At 43.5% G+C, this 10,137-nt stretch overlaps 1 protein-coding gene across 1 annotated transcript; it reads left to right on the top strand.

The window, feature by feature from the left end:
• The first annotated feature begins 2,327 nt into the window (after positions 1 to 2,327).
• PROC (protein C, inactivator of coagulation factors Va and VIIIa) lies at positions 2,328 to 10,137 on the top strand. The gene is made up of 9 exons (XM_083868260.1): positions 2,328 to 2,408; positions 2,767 to 2,844; positions 3,205 to 3,365; positions 4,264 to 4,288; positions 4,800 to 4,910; positions 5,619 to 5,759; positions 6,119 to 6,228; positions 7,126 to 7,243; positions 8,548 to 10,137. The coding sequence occupies exons 2-9, from the start codon at positions 2,784 to 2,786 to the stop codon at positions 9,108 to 9,110; spliced, it is 1,290 nt and encodes a 429-aa protein (XP_083724386.1). The 5' UTR covers positions 2,328 to 2,408; positions 2,767 to 2,783; the 3' UTR covers positions 9,111 to 10,137.

The following is a 10,137-nucleotide window of genomic DNA, read 5'->3' as shown; positions in this document are numbered from 1 at the left end:
ACCAGCTAATAAAAACCTGTGCTGTGATTAAATGGTTTTATCTTGGCTTGCATCAGAAGTTCAGAGCTCTTCCTTAGAGACAAGTGAAATGGTGAATGTAAGTGTTGTAGACTAATTTTGTAGTCTTTTTTGTGTTGGTTTAACTGGCATGGAGTAGAAGACATCAGGTAGTTTAATTTTTTCAGCTATGTCTTGCAGTGAACAGATGTTCTAAATGTGGTGCTTCTGCTGGTGCTCATCCTGATCGAAGCTCTGCTGGCAGCAAACCCACAGCTTGATGGGAGCTGTCAGACTCACCATGGCTGTCTTGGTTACCCCTCCTCAGGTGGTTGTTCCTGGCCATAGTGCCAGGATGAGACAGGAGCAGTTGTTCTCTCCTTCACCTGGGCCTCTGCATGTTCCATTTATTGCAGGCAATATATACAGACTGGAGTAAGTGAAAATGCATTTTAAAAAATGTGGGAGAAGTGAATTTTCTCATGAAATGTAGAAACTGAGTGCCATAAATGATGCAAATGTAAATTTGAAACAAAAAAAATTTGTAGGTGTTTGGATGAGCAGTCCATAGAGTGGGTTGTGACAAGCTTTCTCTTCCATCTGTACAGATTGGTGTGTTCATAAGATGCTGATTTAAATTAATCCAGCTGATTTATTTAAATTGAGAAGATGGTTGTAGAGTTCCACAGTAGTGTCACGAAGTGGGTGGAAAGTTACAATGGTCATGAATATTTTTTATGTGAAAAACATCCTTGTATGTGATAATTAAGCAGAAATACAGAGATAATAGTGTATGGAACAGGAACATCATTCTGATGTTACATACTCTTGCATGATGAAAATGGTAAAACAAGGTCTGTAAAACAAAAAGCGTGATGAAGAAGTAAGTTAATTCTTACTGAGTATCAGTACAGGGGTTAAAAAAGGGTGTTTTTAGGAGGCTGACACATTGGTTTGCGTGTTTGAGGTTGGCAGTTGGTGTCTGTGTGTCCTGAATTTCCAATCTTATTTCTAAGACTATACCAAATCTTAGAAACAAACATGTATTCAAAACCACATAACCTACATGGTAGCAAATAGCCAGGTCAGCTGCAAATATGAGTAATACATGTAATACAGGGTACTGCATGTGTTTCTATTTAGGTTTCCTATTCTAGGTTTCCTGTCTTCAGGTGTGTCTCATAAACTTAATTTGCAGCAAAAATCTGTTGTCATTAATCTCAGCTGAAGTTTTCTTGTTGAATGGCTGACGTGAGGATAAAGAACATACAAGTAGAGCTTTTCAGTGCACACATCTTCCCCAGCTGGAATATGGATGCAGCAATCTTTTTAGCTGAAGTCCCAAATGGATGAACTTCATTTAAAGAAAACTTGTTCTCAAAAAAGTTCATGGCAAAATTTGTGAGGGGAAAAAAGAAATGAAAGTTTTATAAGCAGTCAGAGCTCTCCTAATCTGTCATGGGATTTGAGCTGAGATTCTGGGGAGGGGGGACATCTTTCCCTAACCTCTGGTGGCACTTTGCATGAAAATGTCATATCTTCAATATGAGGAAGAATTTCTTCCTGCAAAGAGTGGTCAGGTGTTGGAAGGGGCTGCCCAGGGAGGTTCAGAGTTCCCACCCCTGGAGGTGTTCAAGGAAGGACTGGATGTGGCACTGAGTGCTCTGGGCTGGGTGACAAGGTGGAGATCGGTCACAGGTTACACTCGATGGTCTCAGAGGTCTTTTCCAACCTGAGTGATTCTGGAAATTTGCTGCACAGCTCACACAGGTGCCACTGGAGACACTGTTTCAGAGAATTGGAATATGCTGGTTCCTACCACTTCCAATGCAAGAAAACTTCTGAAAAGGATTGGGGTTTTTCTCTAAATGCTTTGTGTTCAGAATTCGGTAGAATACTTTGTTCTGATGAGAGCTAACCCAGGACACCAGAAGATACAACATGCCTTCTACAAGCATCTGGTACCTGCTCATGGCTGTCAGGGGAGTTAGTTCCCTTGGCTGTTTTGTGGTGGAAGCTTTGATGAGAAAGTGACGTAGGAGGACTGTTAAAATTTGGTATAAGTGTCTCTTTTGGGTGATTGTGTGCTGTGAGAAGAGGGCAGAATCTCTGAAGAGGCCTCAGCACTAGGTATGTACACTTGCAAACTATATATAACCATTTCTGCTTACCAGAGAATCAAAGGGGAAAAAAGGGTTTGAGAAAGACAGATTGGGTGCCTCAGCTATTTCACTTTTCCCCTGCATGCAGGTAAATGGTCAAGCTCTCCCTGAGCAGTGTTTGTTTAACAACTAAAAAGAAAGCACTTCATGTCACTCCAAAGAGTAAATACCTGAAGTTACGGATTAACTAAGTTTCAGCAGAGCTCATGAAGGAAGAACAGATCACGCTGATTCTCACTGAATAAAGCAGTAAGTGCTTCAAAAGTATAGTATCCTTTGATATTTCTAAGTACAGCTTGCTTTAATGGATCTTGAAGCTTGTAAGAAATGTCTAGTGACAAGGGAAGGGTGTCAGGGTAGGTCAGAAGTGTTCTGGGAGAGCTGCTGCTGTATTAAAGGGAATGAGGAGACCAGTCTGGAGGGACTCTAGTCAATGGCGGCTCCAGAGCTGGAGTCAGAGACAGGGCACCGCAGAGCATTCAGCAGGGAATGAATGCTCTCTGAAAAGCAAGTGAGCAACCTGGCTGAGCTGGATGGATGGGAGCTGTGTGCAGCAGGGTCTTGTGTCACTGCAGTGTGCTCTTCTTGACACCTGCCTTCTCTTCAGGTGACTCCTGCTGCAAGATGTGGAAGCGCCTCACCGTGCTGCTGGCTGCCTGCTCTTTGTGGGGCTGCTGCACCTCAAGTAAGTGTTCTTTTGAGAGATGGCCTTCAACCTTTCCTGCTCCTCTGTTAGTCAGACGGAGTGGCTGGAATCATTCCTATTAGGGGTGTTTGACTTCCTTTAGCAGAGGTTGACAGTGCTGGGGCCATGGCAGCTCCCTGGTCAGAGCCCTGTGGAGCCCCAGGAGCTGTCAGAGTACCACAGGGCAGAGGCTGGAGCTTGCTTCTGTAGCACAGCACAGACAGCACATGGTGTCTAGGGCAGCCTCTCTTGCTGTACTGGCGAGAGGCTGTTGGTCTCATAAGTTTCCTTTGGGAAGCACCACTGACAGTTTTCAGTCAGCTCTTTTCTCTGCCTGTGCTTTCATCTTTTTGCTCACAGTATTTTACAGCAGTAAAGATGCAAACCAAGTCCTGAGCATCCAGAAGCGGGCAAACACTTTCCTGGAGGAGATCAAGCCAGGCTCTTTGGAGCGCGAGTGTATTGAAGAGCGCTGTGACTTTGAGGAAGCCAGTGAGATATTTGAAACCAAGGAATCAACAGTAAGTTGTCTTTTTTAAGGATGAGTGGGGAACTTAGCCAGTCAGTTATTTCCTTAAAACACTGCAGTCCAGGGCAGAGGAGATCATGCTGTCAGTACTGAACGTGGATGTGTCCTGACTCCTCTAGTGAAGCATGTTTTTGAGTGTCACTGCATTACAGTGATTGTCAAGTTACCCCTCTATGGGCCACAAAGCTTGGCTACTTAAGCATATCCCATCTGACCCACCTGGTGAGATTTAGGTCTCAGACAGTTAATTCCAATCCTTGCTTGACCCCATTGGCTGCTCTTGCTGCTACTAAGTTTTTCTCAGTCCTTCCAGTCTTTTCCCTTTGTTGTCCATTCACCAGTCCTGGTTTTCAGTGTATCTCCCAAGTCTCCCAGTTACGCCTGATAAACATCACTATGTTCTCTCTATATATCTCCAAACTCCTATTTTGAATTGGACACTATGTTTGCTGATTCCTGCCACTTTCCACACTCAATTTTTGTGTTAGGTTGGGCTCTCTGTTGCTATTTTGAGCAGAGTAGGCTCAAAGCATAGGATGACCCAGTCCTTGCTGTCCCTCAGACCCCAGAGGAGAGCGGAGCTGTGTTTGGAGTGCCCATGTTTTGTCTAACTGGCCTCAAGTGAACTCAGGTGGCTCACCTGGCAGTAAGTGCCAAGAAAATAGCCTGCAAGCAGAGCAGGGGAGTCTGTGCTTAGTACAGACAGTATAGGAGGATCACTGGCTGCTTTTCTTGGTTTCTAGTGCCAGTCACTACACTGCCAAAAAGAATGAGAGTGATGTTACTGCTCCCAATGCTGTGTCCTGTTGACCAAGACCACAAAGCACTTTAAATCCCTCAGTTGTTAAAAATGATTTTCTGGCTGTAATACAAGTTCTGTTTCTCCACAGCTAGATTTTTGGAACAAGTATGTAGGTAAGTAAAGACTTTGCTAATCACTTCTTTGTGCTTTCCCAGGAGTTGCTAGTACTCAGCCTTCCTCCTGCCATGCTGATTCAAATTCCCATTCTCTCTAATAAGGGGTGTGCAGAGGATGTTTTCCTTTTCTATCATACAAGTAACCTTCCTAAAATACTTGAGGTGCACCCATACCTATCATCAGTCATCTTTCCAGAGTTAAGGAATTGGTGAAAAATGCTTTGATGCTCTAACCATGCCTGACGTGGTCCAGCAGTAACCTGCTTCTGCCCTGCCTGCCTCAGGCTTTACTCTTTCCTCCCCTTCTGCCCACTCCACTCATTCTGCAGATGTAATTGAGAACCCAAACTGATGGCCCTGTCTCTAGCCAAGTGCCACAGAGGTGTCACCATTAAGTGTCAGAAACCTGGCTGATATTTGAACCCCTGGGGAGGGTCTGTTCATGTTGATGTTTGATCTGTGGGTTCTGTATACTTCAGTGACCTAAGTTTTCCTACCTGTGTTTCAGATGGAGATCAGTGTGAGAAAAATCCTTGTTCCAATGGGATCTGCAAGGACAATATTGGAACATTTTCCTGCATCTGTAACAAAGGCTGGGAGGGGGTTTTGTGCAATTATGGTAATTTAATTGCATTTAATTGCATTTAACTGCATTTAATCCACTATAAAATAATATCCTTTGTGACAGGGATCTCTGTGTGATAGGGATGAACATTTCAGTCATTGCACAGCAAACTTTCTTTACTAATGTGATTTCTCTCTTGCTTCTTGATGTGGTAAGAGATTTATCGGTGCTTATCTAAAGCAAAATTAACTTTGTGTTGTCATAGGAGAATTTTAGAGATCTGTCTAAATTTTGGACAATACTGGAAATAACTCTGTGGAGAAGGGGTTTACTTTAGAATTGTGAACACAGGAATTATGATGGGGTTTTTAAATACAGGGGAAAACCCAATCCACTGCAAATATTGTATTACTGTGACGGTTCCTTCCTTGGACAAAAGCTGGATAGTGTATTTAGAGATGAGTATTGTATGTCATGTGTCATCAACAGTTTTCACTGTGTGACTCGGTACATAGTGACAGGGAATTTTCTGTTCTCCAGTCTACCTGACAATAATCTCTTTCCTCTACCTCCTCACTGCCTGATTCTGGACCCAGGTCTGTTTTCTGTCTAGTGGCCTGAGTGTCTTTGAAGCCCACAACTGTCATTCCAAATCCATTGACAGCTGTTACCCACTTGAAGCACAATGTCACTTTGCCACCTTACCTTTCTGTGACTCTGACTTCCCAGCTCCATGTCTTTCTTGCTGCTTGCTTTTCCCAGAGGTCAAATACAGCAACTGTTCCATGGATAATGGGGGCTGTGAACATTTCTGCAGGGAGGACCCTGCTAAGCAGCATCGCTTGTGCAGCTGTGCATCGGGATATCTGCTCAAGGATGACCACACCTCATGTGAGCCTGTAGGTAAGAGCAGGGTGTTTGTAGTCTAGCTTTGACAGAGGACTGTTCAGACTGATGTAGAAGAGTTTTAGGGGAGATTTGTCTGCAGTGCACTTTGTACTCATTTTCAAAACATCTATTCCATGAAGATTAACTCAGGCTGCATTTCCTAGCTCCATACCCACTTTATGGCCCTTAGCCCATGTTTGCCTCAAGGAGACATAGAGGGGAATCAGGAGACTGCCTCTTCTGCCAAGTATTGAAGGACTTCCCTGAAGCCTCTGAAAAATATTGCTTAGGTTAGACGGAGGAAATCCTCTAGAAAGAGAATTGGATGATCTGGATCTCTGCATCTCTGCATCTTCTCTCTGCATCTTCTGCAGTGGAGTACCCCTGTGGAAGAGTGAAGTTGGACCACATTGAAGCCAAAGCAGACTTCAATATTCGACTCATTGATGCAAAAGTTGGAAGAAGGGGAGAGAGCCCTTGGCAGGTGAGGAGAAAGAGACACTTTGCCACAAATAGTTCAGGCTCTTTCTGAACTACTCTGCTTGCCTCTGCTCCAGAAAGGCTCTTGCATTGTTACTGGTGGTGTTGTGTGAAACTAAGATGCCCTTAGCTTTTTCAAAAGCATCCCAAAGGTTGGAGTTGCAGGAAAAAATAATTCAGTATCTGTGAGGATTCTTGACCTTGTTGCTGTTGCCAGGTTTTTGACCTTACTGTGCCAACACTGCCAAGAGAGAGGAGGGTGATGGCACTCACCTGCTCTGTTGCTCCATCCTGGGGAACTCATGGTGTGTGATGTGTGCTTCAGCTCCTGCAACAGCCTTCCAGTGGGAGGTGATCTTCCTGCCCTTTCTTATAAGCCTTATCTGTCATAAATTCAAGTTAGCAGATTTAATCAGCAAAATATGCCATGGCAGGTTGGGTTATCACAGAGAAAAGGGAGACCTCACAGAACTTACCATGGAACTAATGAATGCAAATAATTAGAGCTTGGTTCCTTTTGATATTAAAGGGCCTTTTACACCATAGTGTGAGAGCTGCAGCCTGAGATGTTGTGCTCTCTCTGGTGAGGGACACACCCCTCATTTGTGCTCTTTCAAAGCTTTGAGTACAAAGTACTTCTTTGCAGTGACCAGCATCACCCCATGCTGATTTGGATGAAGCCAGCCCTCATTCAGGAAGGACATTCAAAACTTTTTTTTAGGTATTTCACAGAGACACTATTCATAGAGCTTTTGTCACCCTATAGAGCTTTGGCTTCAGCGAATATGACATGCTTTGGTGCTTGTTAAGTCTGGGTATTTGACAGCATCCAAGAAGAATGAGTAAAATATTCTGTGAGCTGTGCTCCATGCAGTATCACACCTCCCTTGTCTTGTTTCAGATTATGCTGCAAAATACCAAAGGGAAGTTTCTGTGTGGGGGTGTTCTCATCCATCCAGCTTGGGTCCTAACAGCAGCACACTGCCTTGAGGAACACAAGGGGTTCAAAGTTAAACTTGGTATGGAAAATCACCTGTCCCTGTGTTTTTCAAATATAACTGTTTAATTCCTAACATTTATCATCTCAGGCAAAAGACAAGCAGGTTCTGAAGACAAAATCCTTGGCTGTAGGAGTGGTCTGTCTAGGCAGTATTTAATATGCACCTTAGGTTAAAACAAAGTTCAGTAAAAATCTGATTTCATTTGAGCCATTATCAGCCTTACTCTGGAAGTGAGCTGATGTCTTCTAAGCACTGCTGCTGGTCTATAGAGTAGAAAGACTTGGTCTCTTCTGCCTGTGTTTTTCTGGTGATGAAAGTATTTAAGGCCATGCAAATACTGAAAAAAAGTCTTGATGGCAGGAGGAGAATGTCACAGGGTCTCTCCCTGCCTTTTCGTATATTTAAACACTGTTACTTAAGAGTGTTACAAGATACCAGAGCAGTTTCAGCTGTCTGCTCTGGCCCTGTGAGAACTGTCTGTTGTCTGTCTGCAGAGGAGTAAGTGGAGAAACTCAGAAATAAATGGTCTGGAAGACCAAGATCCAAAGCTGGATTTAAGGGATCTTTTGAGAATATATTTCTGTAACTACTGTGGCTTGTAAGTCCTTATGCTTGTTGATACTCCTTACAGAAAAAAACTTGCAAGACATCATTGATAGCCTGCCAGAAAACCTGGCTCTGCCTTTCCTATTGCAATGTATCACAAATGACTTCCTGCATTTCTGGCCCTTTTCAACATAGTTTCTTGCTTGTTATTCCATAACTGCTTGGCCCACAAAGTAGCCATGATCATGTAGCACAGATAGTGACTGAGGAGACTTAAGCAGTGAAAAATTTCTTAAAATGCAGATGTAGGATTTCAGTAGGAAATAATCCTACCTGTCAGTCAACTTTATCTTATAAATCCTGACATTCAGCCATCCAGGCCCTGACTATGCAGCATAAAGCTCATGTCCTGTTGTAAATGTCCTGTTTTGTGGTGTGCTTGCTCTCCCAGCTTTTAATGCTGGCTCCAAGAAGGTGGTTTTCCTCCTCAAGGTGACTCACATTTCACAAGTGTACTGAAATATAAACACTACAGGGCAATTTGGTTTCTCAGCTGATGACCAGAGCTCTTTAGGTACTCATGATTTCCATAAATATGAAAAGCTTAGAGATTTGTCCATCTGTTAAGAACACTGTTAACTTATGGCGTAAACAATTGTATTACAAGAGAAGTAAAAACATAGAGTGCAGTCCTAATGCCCAGTGTAATCCAGATGCTTTGGTCTTCAAAGTAAAGGAAGCTTTGACAGCATCTGTCATCTCGTTTGCTCTTCCAGGTAAATTCCGTTTCCGTTACGAGACAGATGAGCAAACCATTTGGATTGATAAATGGGTGACCCACGAAAATTACACCAAGAAGACCTCAGATAATGACATAGCCATGCTGCACTTGGCTGAGCATGTGATGTATTACAAATATGCTCTCCCAATCTGCCTTCCCACCCGCAACCTGGCAGAGCAGGAGCTGATGAGGAGTGGGAGGCGGGTGGTGGTGACGGGCTGGGGCAGCACGAGTGAGCATAACAACAGCTATGCTGCTGCCCTCAGGTACATTGAAATCCCCATCGTGCCCCACAATGAGTGTGCCCAGGCCATGATCCACCATGTCTCTGACAACATGCTGTGTGCTGGGAGCCTGGGGGACAGGAAAGATTCCTGCAGTGGGGACAGTGGGGGCCCGATGTTCACTAGATATAAGAATACTTGGTTTTTGGTAGGACTGGTGAGCTGGGGTGAAGGCTGTGGAAGAAGGGAGAAATTTGGAGTCTACACCAAAGTTAGTCAGTACCTTGAGTGGATCCAGCACCACATAGATATGTCGGCTCCTTTGAAGGGTTGATTCTGACCCAGTCTGGGATGTTGTGGCTCTGTGCTAGTGACAGTATGCAGTGTAATGTACTATCAGATCTTCAATATTAAATATTGAGTATGTATTAACTTTGTGTGCTGTTTTCCTTGGTATCTATTTTTTTCCTCCTTTTTCTTCTTGTTTACATTGGCTTGTTGCAGGTTATGTTGTTTATTTGTGGCATGGTCCTACTTTGGCCTTACAGGCAAGAAAGTATCCTCTGTTATCTGAGATGCTGTACATACAGCATTGTAGAAAATAAGGTTGTCCGTGGTCAGACAACTCCATCTTTGCAGTAAAAATTTCAGTTGTGTAAAATGTCTGAACTGGTTGGGGTGGAGGCAGGAGGGGACAGAGAAAAGTGTTTTGCAACTGAAGAAATAGCAGTCAAGCCAAGGGCTTCTCTGTCACTTGCTGGCTCTGTCCCTCTCCTCCTCTTTTTACCTTGGGACAGGATTTAAGGATAGCCAAATGTTAAAGAATAATGCTTTGAACAGCAGCCTTCCTACCAGGCCTGTAACACTGACTTGCAGGGAAAAGCACAATTGTGTTCAAAGCCAGTAAAACACAGGTCTGAGTAACAGCAGAAATTGCAATGTCAGAGTGACAGGGCAATATTTGCCTGCCTGCAGGTGACTGCTGTGAATCTTCCTGAACACTCCCAGTTCTGCATATTTCAGTAGATGTTTACAGAGCAGCTTGTGTGTTTTCCAAATCTGTTGGTCTTATCTGCTGGAAGGTGATGGAGTGTCAGAAATCTGCTCTCAAAATTTCCATATTTTCCTGAATAATTTTGCTGCAAAAGGTGGCTTTTATTACTGAAGGGTATTTTTAAAGACCTTTTGGATCTCTTTTTTTTCAGAGCTGTAGAGCAGGCACCTGTGTATATGTGTGGAAACACATGCAATTTTCTTCTGATTTTGGGTTTCTGATGTGTTTCATAGAATCTCCTCTGTCAATATTTGTGATGGCTTAATGATCAACCTCTTGATCTCATGGCTGTTCCTGGTGTTCATCC

Source organism: Zosterops lateralis (genome assembly GCF_965231275.1).
Source record: "Zosterops lateralis genome assembly, chromosome: 10".
NCBI classification, from domain to species: Eukaryota; Metazoa; Chordata; class Aves; order Passeriformes; family Zosteropidae; genus Zosterops; species Zosterops lateralis.
Note: the sequence above shows the minus strand (reverse complement) of the source record. Positions and strands in the feature narration are given on the sequence as shown.

Excerpts from the sequence above, each read along its gene's own strand:
- PROC (XM_083868260.1), top strand. The coding sequence starts at position 2,784 with ATGTGGAAGCGCCTCACCGTGCTGCTGGCTGCCTGCTCTTTGTGGGGC. Across the intron at positions 6,229-7,125 it reads GGGGAGAGAGCCCTTGGCAG|ATTATGCTGCAAAATACCAA; the intron begins GTGAGGAGAAAG and ends GTCTTGTTTCAG. Across the intron at positions 7,244-8,547 it reads GGGGTTCAAAGTTAAACTTG|GTAAATTCCGTTTCCGTTAC; the intron begins GTATGGAAAATC and ends TTGCTCTTCCAG.